Source organism: Sceloporus undulatus, chromosome 8, assembly GCF_019175285.1.
Source record: "Sceloporus undulatus isolate JIND9_A2432 ecotype Alabama chromosome 8, SceUnd_v1.1, whole genome shotgun sequence".
Classification (NCBI taxonomy): Eukaryota; Metazoa; Chordata; class Lepidosauria; order Squamata; family Phrynosomatidae; genus Sceloporus; species Sceloporus undulatus.
In genome coordinates this window covers 423642-450078 of record NC_056529.1, presented here as the reverse complement: position 1 = coordinate 450078, position 26437 = coordinate 423642, and the positions used below count along the sequence as shown (strand labels likewise).

Here is a 26437-nt window from a genome sequence, read left to right as displayed (position 1 = left end):
CATAATCTTTCCTGGAAGCACTGAATGCCCTCTCATCTTTCCAACATTTAGTATGAGCACAGTTATACCTGCTGGAATTTAAAAAAGTTTTTTGGCATTGCTTTGATTAGATTCATGTCCCTAAGTTTTACCCTTGATTTATCCTTGGGTCATATCAAAATGCGTAATTTTGGCCCCAAAACATGCACTCGACTTCTACGTGAGGCCGACTTATAGTCGAGTATATATGTATACACAAAGTCTTAAAGGAAAGAGGTGTTCTCCGTTCATCAGTATCCAAAGCATAGCGCTATACGCACGATGTTCCATTTTGGTTCTTGTCCTATACCAACCCATTTCTTAGTAGAAGCAGACCTGTGTGTGTATCCAGCCTTTCCTTGAGTAGTTCATGCTGTAATCCTGTTAGTCAACCCCTTAGAAAGCAAATTTTGGGCAAACTGACCCTGGGAGCTGTAAGTGGGCTGTACTTTGGCCACCCATGGTCTAGTGCCATGGTGCCCAAACTGTGCACTTTAAAGGATTTTAGACTTCAGCTCTCAGAAGCCTCAGCCATGTTGGCCAATAGTCTGGGATTCTGGGAGCTGAAGTCCAAAATCCCTTAAAGTGCACAGTTTGGGGGCCGCTGGTCTAGTGTATAAGTTTAATGGGTGTCTCCACAAATTTAAGGTGGGAAGGGATGTAAGGCAGGCCAATTAATGAGGGGCATTCCCCCTTTGGTGCAACTCTCTGCAGGTCTATCAATAAGTCATGCTTGCCTAAAACAATGGTCCATTTTTATTGTCAAGGAAGAAACAATCCAAATCTATATCACAATCTTAAAAACAGTAGAAAATGTCAGTAAAAACACAACGGTGGACTGTCCCTGTCTTTACCATGGAGGCTGTCATGACATGACATGATGGCTGTGTTTTGGGTGGATGGCCTTGTGGTACCTGAAGTGAAAAGGGAAAGGGCGTTCGTGACGTAAAAATCGTACCTGGTTACACGGGAAGAAAAACCATTCTTTTCTTTTTATCGTTGGTGGTGGACACAAACAAAAAAGAGCTTAGCAGATAAATTAAACACCAGGACCAAGAATGGGTCCCCTCTGGCATACTTGGCTCTGGCATTGCTGTTTGCGAGGTGCGCAGTGGGAGTGTGTGCTGACCAGCTCGGTCCCATCTTATGCCAAAGCTGCTGCCTGAGACCCATGCGCTTCATCAGCTGATGCAGAGCTAAAGCATTCAGCGTCCTATGCTGCGGCAATGAAGGCGTCCAGACAGAACTCCCCTCGCACAGTGTTCTGGGAAAGAAACCACATCAATCAACTTTCTCGCCAGTCCAAACTGTCCTGCGGGGTGCGGGGTGTGCACTTGGTCTGCTGCAGGAACTGGTGGCATTGCTGAGGTATGTGGGCCGTGAAGCTCCATCTCACAGCTGGCGGGTCGTGGCAGCGCTTCGGGGAGAAGGGAAGTGGTACAAGGAGTGTGTGGCGCTGGAGTGGTATTTGGTAGTCCGGCGTTCCCAGAGTGAGTGGCGGCACCCACTAACACGTCCAAACCTGCAATAGGAAGAAGAGTCGGTAGAGGCCAAAGAGAAGCATCACCTGCCACAGGCCCATGCCTCCTTCTCAGGCAGCTTTGCTTCAGTAAACAGAGAGAGCCAGAGATCGGATTACAAGGGTAAGTGGGAAGGAATATGGGCAATGCTTTGCCAACATGTCTACCAGGGCCTGTTAAGGGCTCATTCCCACTGGCAGAATAACACGGGTTGCGATTCGGATCCGCTCCGTGACTGTAACCGATTTCAAAAGATCCCTCATTCTCACTAAAAAAGGGGATCTCTTTTTATGCCACTTGAATTGGTTTTCTTTTTTGGTCCCCATTTGTGCTTCTTCAAACCAGGGATGGGGGAAGCTGGCAAAAGAGCAGAAGTTGGCGCAGGGAGAGAGCCAAGGCCAGGGACAGCGATCGGGCACCGGGGAAGCCAAGCGGGGAAGGAAGACACAGAACTGTTGATGGATTGATTCAACTACACATTCTTTCAGTTCACCTATTCTATCAACTGTATATCAATCACATATTCTATCAATTGTGTATTCTACCAACCACATATTCACATATTTAATCAATCACATATTCTGTCAATCACATATTCACATAATCTATCAGTCACATATTCTATGAACCGCATATTCACGTATTCTACCAATCACATTTACATATTCTATCAACCGCATATTCTATCAATCACATATTTACATATACAGTGGACCGTTGTTATACGCTGGAGTTTGATTCCAAGTTCCTCCTGGATAACAAAATCTATGGATGCTCAAGTCCCATTAAATATAATGACATAGCAAAATGGTGTGCCTTATAAAAATGGAAAATCAAGGTTTGATATTTGAAATTTATACTTTTTTTGATCATTTTCAAACCGTGGATGTTTGAGTCTGTGTATAAGAGCCAACTGTACTATCAACCAAATATTCACGTATTCTATCAATTGCATATTCTATCAATCAAATATTCATATATTCTATCAACTGTATATTCACATATTCCATCAATCACATATTCCATCAATTTAATTAAAAAAAAAACACAAGTACAGAGGCAGTGCTGCAAGGGGGGGAAATGACAGCTCTGTCAAAATGTCATCCCCCTGCCATTTGTCCCTCCTTGCCTTGCAAGTACAGTCAGCCCTTCTTAGAAACGGATTTTTTATACACAGATTCAAGCATCCACAGTTTGAAAATGTTCAAAAAAAGTATAAATTTCAAATATCAAATGTTGATTTTCCAATTTTTGTAAGGCACACCATGTTGCAATGTCATTACATTTAATGGGACTTGAGCATCCATGGATTTTGTTATCCACGGGGGATCTTGTAACCAAAGCTCAGCATATAACAAGGGTCCACTGTAGTTACAAAATCAAGCAATCACATATTCTATCAATCACATAGTCTATCAATTTAATTTTTTAAAAAATCAGAAGTAGACAGGCAGCATTGCAAGGGGGGAAATGGTGGATCTGTCAAAACGTCATCCCTCTGCCATTTGTCCCTCCCCTCAGAAAGAATCAATTCTGATCTGGCGTTCCCACTGTTAGGAATCGCGTCAGAACCGATTCTTCTCAAAAGAACCTCAAAATAACTGTTAGCAAAAAACCCCAGGCTTTTTGCGTTTGCTCCGTTTTATTTCCCTTAGAAAGATCCAATGAAGATCAGAATGGATTTCCAGTGGGAATTAGGAGCATATATCCCGAATCAGGATTTGGAGCGTATCATAGTGGGAACGACCCCTACAAAAGCCCCCTAAGCAGAGCTACATTATTTGTGACCTGTTGAGCTGAGTGCAACATCCCCAACCCCACAGTACTATTAAAATGCCCAGACTTCAAGCACTCTACATCATTAATTCTTCCTCTCCCTGTCTGCCAAGTGACACAGCACCATTAAGCAAAACATTAACCACCTATGCAAAAAGACATCAGAAAATAGTATTTCCTATGCTGGAAAAATCTGTACTTGGGCACTTAATGTCTGCAAAATTCTCACATGTGTATAGAAAACAGCATTTTCTGTGCATGAAGCAGTTTTTTTCTGCACAGAAATTAATAGGCCTGGAAGACAAAGAGCCCTCCTCCAACCACCATCTTGAGGGGGAGAGAAGCCTTGCAATTTTATTGTACACCGCTATGATCATTGCGGAATAGCGGTCTATAAATAAAATTATTATTATTAGAAATATCATTTTCTGTGCACAAAAGACTGTTCCTCCATGGTAAATGTCATTTTCTGTGCCAAACAACTACATGAGAAATTTGCACAGAAGAAAAGCCACAAATTGCAAATAGCCTTTGTAAACTGCAGTTTTCAAAGATGTTCTCACAGCAGGAAGAAAATTGCTAAAATTGTGCATTACTTCTTTTGTGAAGGCACTTAGGCTGCATTCGCATTGCAGAGCTGATGCAAGTTGATACCACTTTAAGTGCCGTGGCTCAATGCGATGAAATTCTGGGAACTGTAATTTTGTGAGACATTAAGCCTTCTCTATCGGAAAGTTCTGGTGCCACAACTAACTACAGCTTCCAGAATTCCATAGCACTGAGCCAAGGCAGTTAAAACGGTGTCGACCTGGATTATTTCTGCTGTGCAATGTGGCCTTAGTGAACAAATACATCCCTCTTTCCCTTCCATGATCCAAACACCCCATGGTTTACCTTAACAGTGCTGTCGACGGCACCGGAGAACAAGCGACCTCTGGAGACGGCCAATGCAGTGACGCTGCCCTGGTGGCGCAACAGAGTCTGTGTGCAGATCATGTTATCCATGCTCCATACCTAGAGGTGGGATACAAGCCAGGATGAAGGAGGAGAGATTAGACAGGACCCAGGGCCAGTGGGAACAGACTATGCACCTCCCAGATGCCAAATTTAATAAGTTAGGGCAGTCTTGGGGAGCAAACCAATTTTTGCTCAAAGAACAAGCCCAACAGTCCTGCTGCCATTCAAATATACTGCACACGGAGACACAGGCAGACAAGGTTGCTTGTGAAAGCATCTTTGGCTAGCTAAGGCAGGCAACTTAACAGATATCTGAGCTTAACTGAAAGGTTAAGGGGCTCCAAACTTAGCCATACAGCTGAGGAAAAGAGCAGCTGTTCAGCCACTGAAATCTATGCTGCCCAGCCTGACACACTGTTTTGACCCATACCAATATTACCCGATCCCAAAACAGGAATTAAAATATTCATCAAAATGTCCACTAATGCCACCTCCCTTCCTTTTCCAAGGCCATCCTTATAATAGCCAACCTAGTAGCCAGTGCCACCACGCATACCCGCAAGGACCGGTCATATGAAGCACTGAAGACTTTGGTTTGGTCAGGCGTGGAGATGACGGCCAGGGCATATACGGTGCCCACGTGTCCTGTCAGTGTGCGCACCTGCTCTTTTGACTCGATGTCCCATACCTGTGGACAGAAAGATGCAAAGAGCAAGAATGAGAAGGTAGAATTGCAAATCACTCACATTTTATGGAGCTGGCTCCTTGGCAACTTCCCTTCTATATCTTTTCAGAGCTTAACTGTAGTCTTTGTTCACCCATTCATCTCTAAACCTTTCCTCTTGTTTTTGAGGTATTACTTTAAAGTGAAAATTAAATAGTTAAGATTAGAGAGAAATATAGATTGCATCATCATCATCATCATCTTTATTTATATCCTGCTCTTTGGACCAACTGATGTTTTTGAACACTCTTCAAAAGCAGCCCCACACAGAGTGCTTTTGTAATCCAAACAGGATGTAACTAGGACGTATATTACCATATCTTTCTTGCAGAGAAATAAAGGGAGCGAAATGGAAATGCTTCTGAGTGGCAAAGCAGAATGAAACAAACTGGTGGGAGAGAGGACAAATGGAAAAGAACTTTAAAATCCTCTCAACAATGCTGACATAGAGAATAACCCACAAGCTAGCAAACAGCTGAGAATTTTCTTCCAAGCCCTCCTGAACACAGCAAGCTTACAATCATACGATCCTAGATTTGGAAGAGTCTCCAAGGACTAGTCCAACCCCATTCTGCCTTGCAGGAATACACAATGCAAGACTGCACAACAGATGGCCATCAAGCTTCTTAAAGAAGGAGACTCCATCACACTCTAAGGCAGCAGCACATTCAATTTCTTTACTTTTATCCACTGGATTGTGTTACTAACAATCGCCTCTGCCCTTCCACTGTTCTAATGGGAAAAGCAGAACCCACAGCAACCTTCACATCTGTGACCCATCCTTACGTGAATGAGATTCTCGTAGGTGCCACAGACAATGTGGTGGTTGGTGACTGCAATGGAGTAGACGCTACCGCCTGACGTCTGGAGGACATGCACACACTCCAGGTTCCGGATGTCCCAGATCTAGAGGGATTTATTTTTGGGGGGAAAGGGAGGCAAGAGGAAAGATGGTCATTCCTAGACTCAAAACAAATATTCACAAGTTATTGAGTTATTCATCAACTATTGGATGCATGGCATGGAGCAGTCATTAACTGCTGAGAAGTGCACCTACCTTGATTGTTTGGTAGGAGCCGCTGTACAGGTGATTCTGGGATGCCACAAGGGCGCGGACCCAGTGATTAAGGCCTGTCAGCTCCTTTTTCAGCTTCAACTCAGTGCCCACAATGTCCCAGACCTGAGGGCCAGAAAAATAAACATTTTAGTAAAGTTAAGTACACCACCAAGGACAATCTTCTCTTTAGAAACAAGAGCCACTCTTCTGCTTCACCATTCCTCCCCCTATCAAATGGTGGGACAGCCTCTCACAAGCACACAGGAATTGGTTCCAGTCATTTCATAGGCGCAAGCCAAACTACACAGAAAGGAAAGCCAATCCTGCATGTTGGGCTGGGAAAAGTCAGATTGAGAGCCTCACTTGGTCTGGAAACTCACTGGGTGACTCTGCGACAGTTGCCACCACTCAGTGTAATCTACCACACAGGATTGTGCAAAGATTAAATTAAAAGAACCATATATTTTGCCCCAAAGGTACTGAAGAAGAAGAGCAGTAGATAAATGTAGTAAATAATAAAACAGAGAATGAGTATTAATTGCTATGAACTAGCACAAATCTCACCATGCGATTTCAATAAGAGATTCATCCATGGGTCATGGCAGAAATCCTAATTTTTGTCCCAAAACCTGCCCTCAACCTATACATGAAGATAACTTAGAATCGACTATATACAGTAATCTATTGGCTCTTTAACATAAACTAATGTATGTTAGCAAGATCTTTCAAGGATTTTAATCCATGTCTTCAGATGCACAGATGGGAGTGCAGAATACAAATCATAGATTGTCTGTATTAATTTACACAATCCCTTTAATGTTTATTATGGCAACCTCAGAGATGCAAGGGTTCAGTCCTCCCCTCCTCAACTCTTACCTTGATGGCTTTTAAGGAGCCACTGAACAGCATGTTGTGCGAGGAGACCAGTGTGCACACAGGGTTGTCATGTGCCCGGATGGTGTTCACCTTCTGCAAGGTTTGAATATCCCAGACCTGCAAAGAGTAAAATGATAAAATGTAAAGGGAGGAGGGCATGTAAAATGGTTGTTAATTGTGAGACTTTCCACAGACTCCCACTACCCCACTCTGGATTAATGACTACTTACAATGATGGTGCAGTCAGCAGAGCCACTGTACAACTTGTTCCTGGGCAAAGAGAAAGGGAAGACGACCTTCAGTTGGGGACGGGGTAGTGGTTTTAAGACACCAATTCAGGAAAAAGGAAGCACGGCAGGCTTGACCTGGATGCTGGTGGTATGCAAGGGTCACCTCAAGGCAGGGAACTTTGTTGTAACTTGAAAGCCAAGTCACAGCAATGCTCTGAGATGGTGCCTGGCATAGGCATGTGTGCATAGGGTTTTGCCACAAGAAAGAAAAAAACAAAACAAAGCACTGTAATATTGGGAGTAGAATTTAGCTTTTAGGGCAGCTTTCTGTTTTAAAAAAATAATTAGCCCTCTCCCCTATTAAAAAAATATGTGAAACAAAATACAGTGGGCTCTTGGTATCCGCTGGGGTTTGGTTCCAGAACCCCCATGGATACCAAAATCCATGGAGGCTCAAGTCCCATTAAAAATAATGGCATAGTAAAATGGTGTCCCTTTCATAAAAGGGCAAAATCAAGGTTTACCTATGGGAATTCGTATATTTTTAAAAGCATTTTCAAACCCTGGATGCTTGAATCCATAAATAAAAAAATCCATGGATAAGGAGGGCTGGCTTGTATAACAGGCAAATTTGTTCTCTCTGTTTGCCACCTGCATAATCCAGGTTTTCCCAGCACATCGTTTTAGCCCGATTTAAAAAGATACTAATTTATTTGAAAGTGACATCATAGATGCTATCCAAAAAGGAGATTAACAACTCATGCTACGAAAAGAAGCCCCATGAAAGCTGTGCCACTCTTTGTGAGCAGTAACTGCCTGGCCCTCTTTCAATTCTACTAAGAGGTGAAGTGGGAAATGGGGGGTGAGGGGGGACTGAATGTTCTGACTCACCCTTGGATGCAGAGGGCCAGGACAATGCCATCGTGGCCTTCCAAGGTCTTTTGGCACTTGTACGTGGTGCAGGTATCCCACACCTAACAGGAAACAGAAGCGCTATGTGAGGGCCCTGAAGAGCTTCTGGGAAGCCAGGCAGGAAGTAGGGTGACAGGCCAGAGCTGGGAATGCAGGAAGCAGCTTGCCTGTCATCTGTGCACCTGCTTTCCCATCTTTCAGGCCGAGACAAACTCATCCAGGAAAGGAAATGAATGGGCAGATTTTCCCAGGCAGCAAGGAACAAAGATATGCAACCACAGGCAGTTCTCATCAAGGCAGATGGCAGGGAACTAGCTTTCAGGGGGAAAAGCAGCACCCATTTAAGTGGCAGAGGAGACAACTACACTACCTTTCTTATTATTGCCTTTCCCCCCAGTCTGGCACTCAAGGCAGCTGACAAGAGTTGAAAGAAACTTTGCTAGAAAATATACCAAATATACCAAATAAAACCAGACAGGACAGCACAAGTTTTGCGATGCCCAGTCCCCATAAGCAGTCAGTCTTAAAAGACCATCTTAACCTGTTTTCAGAAAGATGGCAAGGGGGATACTAGTCTAGTATCTATGAGAAGGAAGTTCCAGAGCCTGGAAAAAGCCATCCAAGAGGCCTTCTTCCATGTTTCCACTAGAGGTAATTGTGGGGATGGTGGGAGAGAAGGAAGGCCCTCAGGCTGATAGGTGAGAACGTCTTTCAGCTATCCTGGACCTGGGCTGCATAGGATCTTTAAAGGTCATAACCTGCATTTGGAATTGTGCTCAGAAATAAACCAGCAGCCAGTTGAGCTGTTGCAACAAAGGAGCTGTGTGCTCCCTGCAGCTAGCCCTGGTTAATTGGGCTCTTTGAACAAAGAGTGATCCATCCTGCTCACCCACACCCAGACCCTGTCCTCAGAAAGTGTCTTCCTGCCCAACAACTTCTTTACCTTCCACTGAATCCTCTTCCCATTTGGGCCAAAGTATCCTCTGATGGCTAAAGGGGGGCCACTGGGAGTCAAATGAGACTCAGTTTTAAGCTTTCAGGCTGCAGCTGAGAATGGTTCGAAGCAGGCCCTTACCTTAATTGTTTTGTCCGAAGAGCCACTGAAGAGCAAGTCCCCAATGGAGTAAACACAAAGACACCAGACTGGGCCCTGGTGCCCCACAAAGGTGCCTTTGCACTTGAAGATTTGCTGGGGATCATATGCTGCCAAGGAGAAGAAGAGAAGGTGTGCCAGTGTGAGAGCAGCACCATGCCAAGGAGCTGGGTCAGTGCTCTTCTAGGAAACAGTGAATTACAGATCCCCAAAGCAGCGTGAAGCTAGCTTCATCAATATTACTTCCTCTGAACAAACAAAATGCATATCCCCTCCAAAACTGCAGATTGGGTTGAGGATGCTGTTCAGTTATTCATTAACCTGAGGATGGTATTGCTGGATTGGATCAAGGATTAATCCAGTCCACTTCCCTTTTCTGGCTGTGACTGGCTATATCTTAGTGGGAGACCTACAAGCACGGTGTGAAGGCAACCGTCCTGCCCCACTGTCTGTTCCACAGCAACATGCCGTCACTGAACAAGGACACTCCATTTAGTGCCAGGAATTGGTCAAATTCCATACCCATCTCACTTGGGGCAATGAATTCCTCTGGGAAATGCTTATGGTTCAGCAGCAGACCTGCAAAAGCTCCCCAATTCAACCTCTGCCATCTTCAAGTAGGACCTGGAGGAACTTTCTCTGAAAGCTCAGGGAGTGGCTCTCTGTGACAGTAGACCAGTGACAGGTCCCAGCACTGTGGGACTCTGACTCTCCATTAGCCTCAACCAGCATCCTTTGATGCTCTGTATTATCAACCTATAGAAAGAAACACCTGGATACTCACAGCCCAAGATCCCCATGTTAAGCCGAGCGTTGATATGGGACAACTCATCCTAAAGAGACAAATTAAAGCATGTTAGAGGCAGAACAGCCACCATCTTGGCTATGAGGTAGACACAATGTGGGAGGTGGGAAAGATGGCTTAATGTTGCAGATTTCCAATATTAATTCTCTAAGGCAGTGCTTAAGCTAGTTGATGTGGGGGACAAGCATTAAGCGCCCACAACATGCCAGGGACTGGTACCATATTTGTACTACAAGTGTCCCTTTCTTTCTTGGAAGTTGTTCAGGGACTGGTAGAAGCTGGTCCACAGACTACAAGTTTTAGGAGCATTGCTCTCCAGTTGCTATAATGAGTTTTGTGCATCAAAAAGTGCTTAAATTGCCATTTTGAGTCTGCAGCCTTCTCACACTGGTTACTCTTTTCCCACTGGAGTATTAATCTCAACCCAGATTAACATCACCCCAGGCAGCAGGGAAGAGTCTCCATCACTCTATGTCAGGGGTGGGCAACTGGGGCATTTCAGTTCCTTGTGGAGTAGGCCACCCCAAGGGGCACAAGAAACTGAGCCAAGATCCTGGCATGTATGGGGCTGGGAGGAATTTCTTCCCTACTGCAACACGGGCCTACCACACAGATGGGGTTTGCGGAGGAAATGACTCCAAAAGTGGCACCACTCACGTTGAGCATGGAGGCATCTCTCCGGAACTCCATCAGGTCTTCACTCAGTTTGCTCTGGTTTTCATCCAGTACATCTGAACAGAGACAATTGGGAGAAGAGGGCTCTTAGTTTCTGAATGCAAAATTCAAGCAGGTCAAGTTCCTCCTGGTGCAAGCAACAGTCTCAACCAATTTCAAGTCTCCAGCATCTTAAATACCATACTGAGCTGCAAGGTGGTGTAATGGTTCACTGGCTGCATCTGCACTGCAGAACTAATGCAATTTGACAGTGTTTTAACTGGCATGGCTCCATGCTACGGAATCCTGGGGTTTGTAGTTTGCTCTCTGACAGAGAAGGCTAAATTTCTCAGAAAACTACACACCGCAGAATCCCATAGTATTGGTGTCAAACTGCATTATTTCCACAGCCCATCAGCAATTACACCACTTTGCAGCTCGGTATAGTGTTTAAGATGCTGCAGACTTAAATACTCTCTTTGGTCCGTTACAGACGGGCTCTTGAAGCGGCCCCATCACGTGCTAAGGGTTGGCCGGGGACCTAGCGTCCACACCGGCCTCACCCCTAGCACGTGATGGGGGCGTAATAATGGCGGCGCCCTATACACACAGATGCTGCCGTTATTAAATGCCGGACACATAGCGTCCGCACGTCGCATGGCGCTTATGACGTCGCGAGTGCACCACTGGCGCCTCGCGGTGTCATAACCGTGCCGCGGGAAGAAGCACCATTTTGGGGCTTCTTTTTTGCTCCGCACGGGAGCCGCGCAGTTTGGCTGCTGTGGCTCCCTCGCGGAGCAACCAGCAGCGTCAGCAGACCGCCGCTTTTAGGCGGTCTGTAACACGCCTTTCTCTCCTTCTTCCTGCTGTTACATGGAAAAGATAGCTAGCTTACTCCTCTGGAGACTCACCAAACTTCAACTCTAGATTCTTCTCCAGCTGGTCAATCTTTTCTGAAAGCTTGCCTAGCATCGACCGCAGGAAGGCAATTTCCTGGTCCTTCTGGGCCATGGCCACCTGCATCTCATGGAAGCGGTCATCTGTTTGCTGGAGGAACTCTTTGAGGCCCTCAAATTTGCACATTTCCAGGTGAGTCTCATAAGTGTCCTGGTTTCCTATGAATGTACACCTGAAGAATGGGAAAGTAGTCATCAGATGGAGGACTGCTTCAGGAATTCATATTTTGGGCTGGGCTGAGAGACAAATGTGAAAGGAAAGCTTCAGGAATGTTTTGTTTGATGGAGTGAAAGAGGTAAAGCAGTGTCTCGCCTTCTCTCTGGATTGACTTACCCTCCTCTGTCTCTCAGTAGTGGGTGCAATACATTGTAGGGGAATACACAAATGGGGCCTTCTCTTCCATTTTTGTTTTCTTTGATTGCTTTGTTACATTTTATGAAGATGAAGGAAACATGTCTCAGGATGTAAAAGAAGCATGTTTTGCCCCAAACCCTAATAACAGGCCTAAGAACATCTTTGTAGAATCTTGAGATATGTCTCCTTTTTCCTTCAGGAATTCCAATGAATGTTTTCCAGTTTTTGCTTTCTTTGTTACGTTAGCAACTCAAAATTACAAAAGCTGTCATTTGGAGGGACTTGGCTCCTTTAGGGGAGGGTGGAATCTGTAAACTAGATGCAAGGGGTCTGCAGCCCTCCAGATGTTGGGAAACCAACTCCTAACAGCTCAGCCACCGTGGCCAATGGTCAAGGATACTGAGAGCTGTAGTCCCAACTGGAGGTCCACAAATATCAATTTGTCTTTAAAATCAGTGGGAGGAGGAAACAGTTGGGCAGAAGCTCAGTGATATGTGATAGGGAAAGGCTGGGGAACTAATCTTCAGTGTAAGAATAGGGATGTTCTGAGTCAAGTTGCAGATTTTATCTGGACCATTGCGGAAGGGGTGGATTGTGCTCACCCGTATTTGGAATGGGGGCACTTGATGTGTTCGCACTCCTTCAAGTGGGCTTCCAGGTTCATCTTGAGAAGCGGTGGGCAGCTGGGATTGTTGGGGCAACGCACCGGCCTGTAGTCGCAGCTGCCCTCATGGTCCCTGGACAAGGAGGATGGAGAACCGTCGGAGAAGTCAAAGAAATGTCATTTCCCCCACCCCAGACTAATCTGAATTTACTGTTTATTTAATTCATAATTCAGCATTCTCTCAATATAAGTCAAAAGCAAAATGCAGCTATAATAAAGCATAATACACTTTTTAAAATAAAAAAGTGGTGACCCTGTAATGGGTTTTTCTTGGCCAGATTCATTCTAAGGAGATTTGTTGTGACCCTTGGGTTTTAAAAAGAAATACGTTTTTGACCACTGTGGATATGTGGCTTTTTTGTTCTGAAGTTGCAAAGAACAATAGTAGTAGTAGTAGTAGTAGTAATTATTACTGCATCGAGGTGGCTTGCAACATTAAAACAGCATTAAAATACAAAATAATAATAATTAATATCATAAAGCCCTATAATCCAAAGGCCCACCCACCCTCAAATTTAAAATGATAATTCAAGACAAATACTAATAAACAAAATCAAGCAGATGGGCAGTTGATGGAACAGTTAAGTAAGAAGCGGTTGCCTACATCCTATGGAAGGCACACGCATCAGCCACAAAGATGAGGGAATAAAGAAGCAAGCACAGGCTCCCTCTCTTGGGAAAACGTTTAACCCTACTTACTTCCTGGCACTCAGTTTAATGGTGAAGGGGCACCCGTGGGGGTCCACCTCGAAGGTCGAAGGCTTGCCACTAGCAGTGGGCCGGCAGCCGTACTTGCAGTGGATGAAGAGCTCCCCAATTTGCTCTGCCACGGCGATGTTGTTGACCACCACAGTCAGTTTGGCATTGTCCACTGGGCACTTCTCTGCAAGAAGAAACACACTTCATCATGTTGCTTACAGCAGAAGGCAAAGCAAACATAAGAGGAAATTTAAAACTATATCATGGCGCATGGGTGCATGTGACTGATGGCTGCTCATTCTGTATAGTGCAATGCTGTAATAGGGAGCTTTTGGGTCAGCAGGGGAAAACCCCTGCCCATCAACTTAACCCTGCAGGGTACCACCCACCCACCCACCATTTAAGAAAGGGCATTTTTACCAAAACAGCAGCTGAATTAATTCTGTTTCCAAATTTTGTATTAGATTATTTAAAAAGAAAACAGGAAAATGGCAGAAAACAAGAAATAGCTGTACATATTAAAGCCAGATGAAAATGATACTGAAAAGGTTCTCAAGTACCTACCAGAGGTTAAGGCACATCTCCTGCAAAATGTGTGCTGTGAAGAAAACAGAGTTTTCTATTTAATTGTTTGTTAACTTCCAAAATATAGATTTTTATTGGACTATGTTTTAAATTTTTTCTAAGACAGTTTGAGTCCCTCGCTGGGAGAGAGCAGGTTATATATTCAACCAACCAACCAACCTCTATGTTTTCACCTTTCAAAATGAAATAGGTAACCTCGTCTGAACAATATTGGCTTTTTAGGCTCATAGTGTCCTCCGTTTGGGATTTTATTTTGATCATAACAAACGGGATGTTTGAGGCTTCCGTTAAAGCAGAAAAGAGTTGATGATTGGCCCCATGGAAAGACAACAGGAACTACACATCACAACATTGCCATGCTTGTGCGGAGTCAGGCCAGATGGCCCCCCAGACCCTTTCAGAAAGTAGTAGTTGACTTCTATTTATTTCTGTTCCAATGCTCTTAGTAGATCTGCCAGTGTGCAATTAACAATGGCACAGACTCAACATGATAAGCTCAGTCATCTCCTCTGCTTGGCACATTCACCAGTTATTTTGGCTGCTGCCTGAACTTATTATTTATTTATTTATGAACTTATTCAGAATGCATTTGAAAGTGGAGGAGGCTGGGCTGAGGCGTAATAAAATGGGCCCACATTTAAGGCACTTTTGAGCGCCTGACACCCACACCAAAGAAAACACAAGTAACAATTTCAGGATACGGCAAAACAGTGAGGTGGGAGGAGGAGGTCACCCACTGGGTTTTTAGTCAGCATTCAGTCTGCTTGTTTTGCAAGGCATGAATGCAGGCTGAGATTATCAGCTCTCACTTCCCTTTCCTGGTCTGTTCAGCTGTAAAATGCTTTCGCCAGAGATGCCAAAACAGAGCCTGGAAATCCAGCCAGCCTGCTTCCTACAGCAATTCCCACCTCCCTTGCAGGATGACTAAACAGCAAGGGATGGCTGAAATAGCCCTGCCAAGACAGGGATATCGAAAGGGTCTTTTTCCCTGCTGTTGGAGAAGAGACCCACCTCCTCGTTTTCCAACAGCTCTTTGCAACGACTTATTCCTTTCTCAGGAACCAGTGCTCTGTAGTGGCTTGAGTGTTGACCTAGTACTGTACTCTGGGAGACCAGGGTTCAAATCCCCACTTGTCCATAGAAACGCACTGGGTGACTTTGGGTAACTCACACTCCCCAACCTCCCCTGAACAAATCTTGCCAGAAAAATCCCACAATAGGGCCATCTTTGGATTACTGTGAGTCAGAAATGATTCCAAGACACAATAACAACAACAAATCCCTCCCCACTAAACATAATGAAGTCTCCCTCGGCTAAATCAGGGTGATGGTTCACCTAGCCCAAGACACTCTCCTACAGCTGGCACTGGCCTTCTAGGATCCGAGGCACAGAAAGGCCTTTTCCAGTGCTGGGACCAGAAGATCCTTCTTAAATGGAGACGGTACTTAAATTGAGGTAATGAATATCTCCTGGGCCAATGGGAGAGAGCAGGGAGGGGGCTAGGTGAGACTGTTATTAACCCCCTTGCAAAACTCCTGTGGATTCTGCACAGGACAGGCTGCTGGGGGATTCCTCACTCTTTCACAACAAAGATGTATTGTAGCTGAACTTGATCAACCCTCAGAGAAGACAATTCAACACCAGGCAGTAACTGGGCAATCTCAAAATAAAGAGCTTCTTCTCCCTCTCGCACACAACTAATCCCCCACCCCAGAATGGTTAAAAATTCCCCCTAAATATTAGGAGGAACTTCTGGTCTGCAAGGGCTACTCAACAATAGAACAAACTGCCTTGGTGGGTGGTAGGCTTTCCCTCTTTGGAGGTCTTGAAACAGAGGATGGATAACCATCTCTCAAGTGTGCTTTAGTTGTGTATTTCTGTATGGCAGAATGGGGGAGGAGTAGGTGACCCCTGAGGTCCCTTCCAAGTCTATGATTCTAAGGCATTCCTTACCCCACAGGTTGTGATCACTGGATCTTTAAACACACTGCAACACAACTGGCAGCAGAGTTTCACCGACGGCTGCTCAGCAAACACCAGCGGCTCCTGCAGATTGGGAGAGGGGAAAGTAACAAACCAGAAAGTCAAGGCAAAATAGAAATCTGAAAGCTGCTCACATGTAAAGATGCCACAAGGCAGATGGTGAGGTCTGGGATCACAAGAGCCAAGGCAGCAAGTAATAAGCAGAAAACAGAGTCCAACATGAGGCAAGGCTTCACAATCCATCTGCAAACAGTAGAAAGGCTTATATTTGCTGATCTAAATGAGCCTTTTGCTGCCTGCAACTGAAGCCAACAAGAGGCTGACTTCCAAGAATATGAGACAAGAGATTACAAAGGCTTGTGTACCAGTATTCTTGCTAATTAGCAGTTTTACATCCCTGACTTGTTGCAAGCTATCTGTATCTCCTCAGAGATAAGGCAGCAAACAAACATGACACAGACAAACAAGTAAATAAACAGGTAAATTCATAAACGTCATATCCTGGATTTGACTGGCATGAGCAGGCTCCCACACAAGGATGTGTGAGGGGAAGTCATTCTGACAAGATGACTTCCTTTCTGAGCACTATACTGGCACAAACTAGATTTTGTGGGAATCCCTTCTTACAAGAAGGTGATGGCAAACAAAGTCTGTTTCATTTTTGCTGCTGGTTTGATTAATGCCTGCAAGCTGCAGTAGTTTCTTCATGGAGGGCAGGTTGTAAAATAGTTTAAATGACAGAGTCCCCTTTTTACTTTCTGGCCATTCATAAAGACCCCAACACCTTTTTGATCTCTCTCATAGAAGATTCCCCACCCCATACCCCCCAAATACCTACTGGCTCCTCCTCTTCCTCATGGAGAGAGAAAGTTGAACGCAGGGACATATTGGACTCTGAATGCAATGAGCGGACGGAGATGGCCGAGTCGGAAAGACGTGGAGTGTTGATTGGGGGCTGCAGAGAGAAAGAGAAATGGGGGGTATTTTCATCTGTATATTGCAAAACATAATGCAGGGCTCTCCTTATATCTGTGAGGTTCACCAGCTGGTCCTGGGCCCAAATCCTGCTTCTAAAATTGCATAAAAGTTCTCCCAGCTACATAGGATGCTTCTGCTCAGTGTTAGGACTGCAGAAGGGATAAAGAGCTTTTCCCTCGCCCCAATAGTAGGCTTTCTTCACAAAACACATGCAAGGGCTGTATAACCTTGACACCGATCCCATATGAACTTGACTGTGCCAATAAAAGCTGAACACTGTAATTTGATTTAAATTATAGGAACTAGTCTAGGTGATGTCTGGCTAATTCATTCTGCAATTTTAAATACGTTCTAAGAATATTTTGATTCTGTAAGTCACAGGCAAGTGAGACCCAGCACTCCCAAACACTTACTTTTCTGTATGCTGCAAATCTGTAGTTCCCCCTCCCCATAACTATTTTGCATTCTCATTTTTCACCAGGAATCCCTGCACATTTTCAAGAAACAAAGAAGACCTCACTTTCCCCCATCTCTTTCCCCCTCCCACACCAAACTGGAACCCCAAAAAGATTGAGTTCAGTAGTTTTTCTGCACTTCCACCGAATTCTGCACAGAGTTCTTATTCCTTGCACTGAACGGAAACTGAGCTCCCTCTTCAGTTGGCGGCTCTTTAATTGCGGAGGGAGAAGGCAAGTCAGCAGAACTCCACACAGTACTCCAAAAGACTCTGCACAACAATTTTCACAGCAGCAGCTTCTTCAAAGCAAGGGGAAAAAATGCAACTATGCAAAATTCAGAGAAGTCTATGACCTGAGTGAATGGGGTGGGCTGAGGGAGAGACACAGCCATCGTATCTGTTCGTCAAAGTTGCTACAGCTGTTTTTAAGGGCAGTGGTGGTCCTGAAAATGCCCTCCATTTTTCTTTTATGCAATTTAAGCCTTTGCACTATTCCTGCACTTTACAAGGCTGCTAAAACTACGGGCTAAAGCTAGAAAAACTGCTGACCAAGTGAGACTATTGCAACACCCTTCCTAACATATAATCACCTCCATTTCGACAAGCCTAACTTTTCTACATTTAAGCTCACCTTCCCAACATGGAACCTTTGGCTACTCTGTCCAGAAGCGCCACTTCCCTGCTATGATCCCTTACCGAAAGCTTAGCATGCTTCTCTCACCGACGCTACTGTTTCTGAGAGGACTTGCTGTACGGCTGCCTTCCTCGCCTCTGCCAAATCTCTTTGCGTAGATGGATGGTGACTTCCTCCTATTCAATTCACTCTCAGTTCTGCTTTGTGGCTTCCTGTTTGGGGCTAGGGGGGGAACTAGCTGGGCCTTGTGCCCACCAATCACCACACCAGCCCAGCCGTCATGCTTTCTGAGACTGGCTGAAAAAAGGATGCTGCCCAGGGAATCACACACACACGCTCATAGCCCCCAGTGTTTAATGCAACACAACTCAAGCAATGATGGAGACAATATTTTGAGGGAAGGGTTGAGAGGATGTTGCTTTGGGGTGTAAAAATATTGCACTGTTGAGATTAATCTGGACTCTACAGAGAATAAATGGAGCAAAATAACCCTAATGAAATAGCCAAAGAGAAAAATCCTCACGAAATAAAGGATGAATAACACTTCTCTGGCCCTTTCAATAACAGAGGATCAAGCTGAGGGCCAACAGTAGCCTACTTTCAAACACTACCAAAGTTTGTTACCCTTAGCCAAGTTTTATTCCCAAGGAGGATTGCAAAAGGAATCAACTAAAACCTAACAATAAAATTTTAAACACAGAAGCATTACAGAAGAATAGTATAAAATCATTCAAAAGCATAAAAAGTTAATATATACTATCCCCCCATAATAAGCCTCTCAGTGAGTAATTATACATTAAAAGTCTGTTTGAAAAGAAAAGCCTTTGCCTGGTGGTGAAAAGAAAGCTGGGAGGAGACCAGCCTAGTCTCCTGTGGAAGGGAGTTCCATAGGTGAGAGCAGCCAGAGAAGGCTTTCTTTTATGTCCTCAACAAGGAAGCCTGTAATGGTGGCAGGACAGAGAGAAAGCCCTTGCCCACAGATCCTAAGACTCAAGCACAGTGCTTCCCTAACATGGTCATCCAGGTACTTTGAACTTCCAACTCCCAGAAGCTCCAGCTAGCTTGGTCAGTCTAGAATTCTGGAAGCTGAAGACCAAAGTTTGGAAACCACTGCTCTAGCAGGTTCATACAGGGAAATAGGGTCTTTCAGATAATCTAGACCAGTGGTCCCCAAACTGTGCTCTTTTAAGGGATTCTGGACTTCAGCTCCCAGAATCCCAGGCTATTAGCCAACATGGCTGAGGTTTCTGGGAGTTGAAGTCCAAAATCTCTTAAAGGGCACAGTTTGGGGAACACTGGTCTAGACCTAAGCCATATTATTATTATTAACCTTTATTTATATAGCGCTGTAAATTTACACAGTGCTGTACATACAATCTTTTAGTTAGACAGTTCCCTGCCCTCAGGCTTACAATCTAAGAAGACACAACACAAAAGGAGAAGGGAGTGGTGGTGGGGAATGGGATCAGGCCCAGCAGATCTTCTCCACCTCCGAGGCCTGGACCAAGGCAGATGGACTGGAGGAAGGGCTTGGCTTCTTAACGAATGCTTAAAAGGAGGCTTCCTGGGTCAGAGAGGGGCTCGCCTCTGGGAATGCTTCTCTAAACAATATAGTCTTTAACCCAGTTTTGAAACTGGGTAGAGAAGTGATGAGGTGTGCATGTGGGGGAAGAAGGTTCCAGGAGTAAGGGGCAGCAAGCGAGAAGGGACGAATTCGGGAGGGGGCAGTGGTAGTCCTACACTGTGACAGGAGACCTTGACTACCAGAGCGGAGGGTGCGAGTAGGAATGTAAGGAGAAAGAAGGTCAGATAAGTAAGGAGGGGCCAATCCATGGAAGGCTTTGAAAGTCAATAACAAAAGCTTGTCCCGGATGCGGAAGGGGAAGGGGAGCCAATGAAGGGAGGATAAAAGAGGAGAAACATGGTCAAAGCGGCGAGCAGATGTGACAATACGGGCAGAAGAATACTGGACAGAGATTAAAGGATGGAGGTGTGAAAGAGGAAGCCCTTTCTCTTTTGTATAGGGCTTTATAGGTCATGACCAGCACTTTGATTTGTGCCTAGAAACAAACCAGTACCTGCTGAAACTTTTTAAACAAGGGGTTATATGTTCCCTGTGACTGGTCCCCATCAGCATTCTGTCCACTTCATTTTAGACCTGCTGAAGTTTCCAAACAATTTCCAAAAGCATCAGCCCCATGTATAGTTCGCTACAGTAGCCCAAACAGGACGTACTCAAGGCATGTGTCACCACAGCCCAATCTGGCTTCTCGCAGAACTGGCACATTTTCTGCAACTGTGAGCTCCTCCCTTCAAGGCACATACCATGCTATCATCTTCATCGCGTGGGGAATAGGTGAGGGTGCTGGAGGAAGAAGGCGTCCGGCGATGCTTTTGGAACGTACTGCTCCCATCCGCTAGAATGAGGAGAAGGACAAAACCTTCAGATATTCTGCAACCAATTAGGCTCCCCTCCCTATAACCTAGAATCTTAGAAGCTTCCCCTTTCCCAGTTGAGGAGCTGTGAAACACACATCTAACCAGCCACAAAAAAGGTGGGGGCGGGAAATAGATACTACTTCCTAATCCCCTCCACAGCCTTTTAATTAAATAACATTTTAACTAAACAAACAAAATGCCAGGGATGTTGTTATATGATCACCATTATACAAGTCTTGCTCTTTATCCCTAAACTAGTTCTCTTTGTTTGCATCTACATAGAAGCATTAATGCAGTTTCAACACTGCTTTTAACTGCCATGGCTCAATGCTATAGGATCCTGGGATTTGTAGTTTTGGGATATTTAGCCTTCTCTGTCAGAGAGCTCTGGTGCCACAGCAAAGTACAAATCCCAGGATCCCTTCCAGACTATGTGATGATAGGATCTAGAGGTTGATCAGCACTAACCTTTGGTGATGGTGGTCACGGCAGCATAAGTTGGCCCAAAGGTTGTCTCCATTCTTGTCTGAAACAAAGAGCAAACATTACATTATACAGTGGAGCCTCAATATCCACAGGCTTGCCATCCGCTGATTTAAGCATCCGTGGATGGCAAACCCTGTTGTCCCCAATGTGAAAATCTATATAGTTCGAGACAAAATGTGAATGGGATTGCTTTGTGCAGAAAATAGCATTTTTATTATTTTAATAAATTTATTATTATTAAATATATATTATTTCCTGTGCAGAAAATGCTGCAAGTGGGGATTTATTCTGTGCAAAATGGGGACATAGTTGGTTTGTATGGAGAACAGGGTTTTCTGTGCAGGAAACAACATTTTCTGCACAGGAAGTGCTGCATAGGACATGCATTTTCTACATATACAAAATGCTGTTCTGGGCAAAAAATGTTCACTGCCAGTCTAAGGAGGCAAGGGCTCCCATCTCCATCCCCATCTCTTACCCCGTTATTGTTTTCTGAGGAAGGGCTGGTCGTCGTACCGCTGGGGAAACGATTGTAGCGGGTGTTCTTGTTGGCGCTCATAATCTAGTCCTGCACTTGAAGGTCACAAAAGCCACCTCTGTAACAGTCAGAAAGGTTTTTGTCACACAAAATTTATGTCCATCAAAAACAGGTCTTAACAGGGCAGGGCTGGTTTGTGTAGCTGCTCAGAGGCAGTCTATTCCACTGTCCAACCATTCTTACAATAAAGAAGCTCTTCCTAATGTTTATGTGGAATCTCTTTTCTTCTTGAGGACTTTCCATATCCCAGGATATAATTTAGACTAGGAACTAGAGAACAAAGGGATAAGGGCTGCTGGACTGGTCTAGCGAGAGCCCACACAGACCAACAGACTATCCTTGAGAGCGGTCAGGCCGATGAGCAAAACCTGCCTCAGTAATCCACACTTGCCAAGTGGGTGGCAGCTCATACTCCCAAAGTTACTCAATGGTCAAAAAGCCTGTCCTCCATCCTAAGCACGTATTGTTGAAGATCTCCACTCTGAATTAGCAAACAGAAACAGTCAACCCCATTACTTGAAACTTCACTGACCACATGCCGCAAACTCCATCTGAAGCCACTCATCACAAAACCACAACATGCGCAATGTGGGAAGACATCATACTAAATGCTACATTTATCTGTGGCCCACAGAAATGACAACAACAAAACCATTAAAGGAATGCACCTGTCCAACAGCGAGAAGTTGTCTCAGACTTGTGCAATGATGTATGTTTTTGGCATGTGTACTCCTTCACCCCATCTGCATGAAAGGTATGCCCCAAATGTGATTTAACATTGTGAAGTCAAAGGCTTTCATGGCCGGCATCCATAGTTTTTTGTAGTTTTTTTGGGGCTATTTGGCCATGTACTAAAAACCCACAAAAAAAACTATGTGATTTAACATTTCATGTCAAAAATCATCTGAATGTTCTAGTGAACAATGATTTATACTCCAGATGTACTATCTAGTCACTAGGGACAAACAAAAATGCCTCCTCGTAATCATAATATTGTCACTTGCTATTTGATGTTCTTTTGTTGCCTGTTTTATTGAATCATTTCCTGTATTGCTATGTATTTTATATGTATTATCCTATTATTTCTTAGATTATACGCCATAGGCAGGTTTATTCTTTTATATTTATTGTATATATAGCGCTATATAAATAAATAAATAAGATTTTTTTTGTCAAATGGAACAGTTTTGGGGCTTCCTTGTTTTCTGTTTGGGCCACTTGTGTCCCATGAGTGGCTATCAGAGCTACATGTGCAGATGTGAAAGGAAAGAAGGTGGTGTTTTTTCCCTGTGGATTTATAGTTGCTCAGTCCTTTCCCTCCTTTATAAAAATCTGCTCTCCCTTAAATACATTAGTCTCCTCTCATTTCCTTTCCTGAAAGTCTGCTTACTCAGAAAAAAACACACACAATTGCAACACTCTGACATAAAGCAGAGTTACTGGCAATAAAAGGGGAAAACACACACATACAAAGGCTCTCCGCTTCCTGTTGTGCGCTTAGCTAGAGCCAGGAGGCTTGGACCCTGTTATGGAAGGCAGCCTGTGAAGTCTGCATAAAGGCATGGTGCAAAAAGTGAACGGCAGCCGTGACGCACGGGGACTCACTACGTAATGGCAGAGACTAAGAGCTAATGAAGCGTCACTCCTTCTTAATACAGGCTTGTAAACAGACACACACCTGGTTACCTGTTGAGCTGAGAGTCACTTCTGAATGATCTGGCAGGAAAACTTTTGACAGAAGCTACCTTTCTTTCTTTTTTAGGAGTGAAACACAGAGGAAACTCCAGTGGATGTATCCGCAAGGCTGATCTACACTAGATTAACATCCCTTGGAGGTTAATAAGGACGTGAAAGACTTGTACAGAACTCTATAGGAAGCAACAGAAGGGATTAGGAAGGAAGGAAGGAAGGTCACTCTCCTGTGTTTATGGCGGGGTTATGCTATGCTGAGGGAAATAACAGATGGGTATGATATACAGTGAGCAGTCCTGGAAAAATCCCAATACCTAGCCAATTAGAAGGTTTTACTTTTGAGGAAGCGCTTAGGAAGCCAAACGTGGTCATAAAAATGGAAATGGATCCCCAGCATTTTGCTTTTTGACCTCTGCTTGTGGACTTTCTAGGTTCAGCCACAGTTGGAAACACGATACCAGACGACATGAGCCCTTGGCCTGGTCCTGCAGGGCTTTTCTTGGGTTCTTATGGATGCAGCCACCTAAGTATCTTCTGCCCTGTGCAGCCGAAGCAGCTCCACATATCCGGCAGGAATTTAACACGTGCATTTCGTACTAACACATGGACCCTGTGACACATGCCATGCAAGACCTCAAAGACACATACTGGGTGGCTGTGGATCTACTAGGTGCTTAAGGACATGGATCTGTTTCCCACACTTTGCATGTCACATCAGACAATCTATGAAACTGCTAAGCAGGTCCACACTAGATGAACCTGGGCTGACCATAAGTTGAGCCCTGGTTGTCGCTTGGCAAATGGTGCCACACTGCACCCCATCATTAAGGGCCTGCGATCAACCCCTTTTGTCTTCTCCCAGAATCCTTACCACTCAAAGGAAGCAAAAGTAGAGGAGGAAGAGATTGCTAGGCCTTTCACAACTATGGAGTTTATTACACGGGGGACGATTGGAAGTATAAATGGCGATTAGCCTGTGATAATCCCACAACTGCACTAATAGTTTTCACATGTGATTAAAGTGCCATTATCCCATGTATAACCAGGCAAGAAACAGCAGCAAATCATTCATGGGATTTTCCCGTGACTGAATTTTTGCTGTTTATTCCCTGGTTATTCCCGGGATAATGGCTCTTGTGTTGACCTCATTTTAATTGTGTTTTAATATCAATTGTGCAATTTTCATGGATTAATCACTGTTTAAACGACACATCTCCCCCCCCCCCGTGTGATAACCCTCTATGCCTATTTGAGCTTTGTGCTTTAGCAAGATTAAGTGCAATGCAGGTTCCCTAACCTTTGTTTGCTCTAGCTGATGTGAGAATGGGGAAAAAAGTCTTGGTACTTTGGGCTGGAAGAACTGACTGGCTTCAAAGTCTTCAGGAAGAAAAGCTCCCAGAAACTACTCAACTTTCTAGCCTCCCATACGCAGCTCTGGAATAAGACATTAGCCTAGATGTCAGAAACCAGATAGCCAACATTCACCAAGCAAATCTCTTTTAACATCCACACAAAATCCACTCAGTGGGACATCAAAACATAGCAACCCTGGCAGGTTATTTCCAGCAGAACAAGACAACTGATCGAGAGCAGATCATAACACATTTCTTCATTCCAATGGCAGGATCCGGCGGAGAAAGGGAAGCCCTCCTCCTCCTCCTCCTCCCAGATGGAGAGATCCTTAAGCCGGAAATTAAACATCACCCAATGGGGAGGAACGGTCCGATTTTAACCAACACAGGGAAGAGATTCCTCAGGCTTTGCAATTTAAGGCTCTGTGCAACTTGCGGTGGGTTTGCAAAGAACGCTTGCCTCAAGCCAAAAAGTGGTACAAGAAATATCATACAACTGAAATGCCTTACAAGGAGAAAAGAGCAGAAGAAGAAGGTAGAATCCAAAGACGTAGCCATGTCAATACATAGAGAGATCTTGTAGCACCTTTGAGGCTAACGGGATTAAAGTACTTGGCAGCATGAGCTTTCCTAGACTTCAGTCTCCTGCCTCAGATGCTTTTGAGGGAGTGGAAGCCACTGATGTGTGAAGATGTCAGTTCAAATTCAAAATCCTTTGGGTATGGAAATGAAGTAGCAAGTCCAGTTTTAACATAACACAGCTATATCTTTGAATTCATTCTTTCAGCTAGTCTCAAAGGTGCTGCAAGAGCTCTCTACATAATGATTCCCACCGTCTGTTACTCTTGTGTACCTTCAAGTCGACTGAGTAATGCCAACCTTACTTGGCTAGCTTACAGTTGTAAACCACTTAGACACTGCTTAGGCAGCATGAAGCGGTATGTCAATGAAGCTTGTTTGTTTGTTTGTTCTTAGGAGATTTCAGAGGCTGAAAGTGTGCCTTGCTAGAGTCTAGGGTCCAAAACATCTGGACATCTGGAATGGAGGACCCACTCCCTTGGCTTAAATCAACAGCCGACAGGTGCTTGGGCAACAACTCCCAGCAGCCCCTTCCATGGTGAGGAATTCTGGGAGCTAGAGTCCCGCAAGATCTGGAAGTGGAGCAGCCTGGCTCCAAAGTGGCATGGCCTGCAACTCCCATCCTAGCATGGCCCAACAGGGAAGGATGCTGGGAGCTGCAGTCCCACAGCTTCTCTATACAGTACAGGGAGGGTCTTGCCCACATACCCTTGGCAATGGGAGCCTACAACTCCCAGCAGCCCCTTGCCAGCATATTCAATGGCCAAGGATGCTGGGAACGGCAGTAGGGAAGCAGAAATGGCTGGGAATTGCAGTCTGCCCATCGCATCTCCCTATCTCAAAACAACGGGAGCCTACAACTCCCAGCAGCCTCTTGTCAGCATATTCAATGGCCAAGGATGCTGGGAGTTGCAGTCCAACACCATCTGGAAGCAGGGACAGCTGGGCTCAGCCCCTTCTGAGTGAAATAGGAGCCTACAACTCCCATCATCCCCTTGTAAGCACGCCTAGTGGCCATGGATGCTGGGAGTTGCATTCCAACAACGTCTGCAATCTGGAGAAAAGCAACAATGGGAGCCTTGAACTCCCAGTGGCAAAGGATGCTGGGAGCTGGAGTCCAAGAGCACCCAAAAGGGCTGCTTTAAATGAGGGCGACGCCCCGCCCTCTCCCTCTGGCCCCGCCCCTCTTCCCCTGGCCCCGCCCCTCCTTCACCTGTGTGCCGCTGAGGGGAAAACGGAGGAGCGGCGCGCCGAGGAAGAAGCGGAGGAGGCCCTGCTGGCCCGCGCGCAGCTCTCCGGCGCATGGCGGCGACTCGTCCCCGCCCGCCGCTTTCTCTGTCCGAAAAGCCCTGACGCCGCCGCCGCCGCCTCCCTCAGTCCGCAGCCGCCCAGCTGCCGCAGCTGGAAGCGGCTTACG

The 26437-nt window shown here is 45.1% G+C and overlaps 1 protein-coding gene across 4 annotated transcripts; it reads right to left on the bottom strand.

Annotated features, from left to right (window-relative positions):
- Positions 1–751: 751 nt before the first annotated feature.
- Positions 752–26437, bottom strand: TRAF7 (TNF receptor associated factor 7). Of its 4 annotated transcripts, XM_042438457.1 has the most exons (21): positions 26234–26437; positions 21338–21455; positions 20842–20899; positions 20260–20351; positions 16704–16820; positions 15836–15928; positions 13861–13894; positions 13297–13480; positions 12536–12670; positions 11534–11751; positions 10626–10699; positions 9948–9996; positions 9146–9273; positions 8050–8132; positions 7159–7198; positions 6929–7045; positions 6053–6175; positions 5782–5901; positions 4828–4959; positions 4209–4328; positions 752–1540 (listed from the first exon to the last, which is right to left on the bottom strand). In XM_042438457.1, exons 2-21 carry the CDS (start codon positions 21416–21418, stop codon positions 1526–1528), a joined length of 2013 nt encoding a protein of 670 aa, XP_042294391.1. In that variant the 5' UTR covers positions 21419–21455; positions 26234–26437; the 3' UTR covers positions 752–1525. The 4 variants fall into 4 exon arrangements, with proteins under 4 accessions (XP_042294391.1, XP_042294392.1, XP_042294394.1 ...); XM_042438458.1 differs by lacking the exon at positions 21338–21455; XM_042438460.1 differs by lacking the exons at positions 20260–20351; positions 20842–20899; positions 21338–21455; positions 26234–26437 and adding an exon at positions 20170–20188.

Coding starts and splice junctions, on each gene's coding strand:
- TRAF7 (XM_042438457.1), bottom strand. CDS start 21,418: ATGAGCGCCAACAAGAACACCCGCTACAATCGTTTCCCCAGCGGTACG. Junction 11,752..12,535: donor TGCCCCCATTCCAAATACGG/GTGAGCACAATC, acceptor CCCATTCTTCAG/GTGTACATTCATAGGAAACC. Junction 6,176..6,928: donor GCTCCTTAAAAGCCATCAAG/GTAAGAGTTGAG, acceptor TCTGGCCCTCAG/GTCTGGGACATTGTGGGCAC.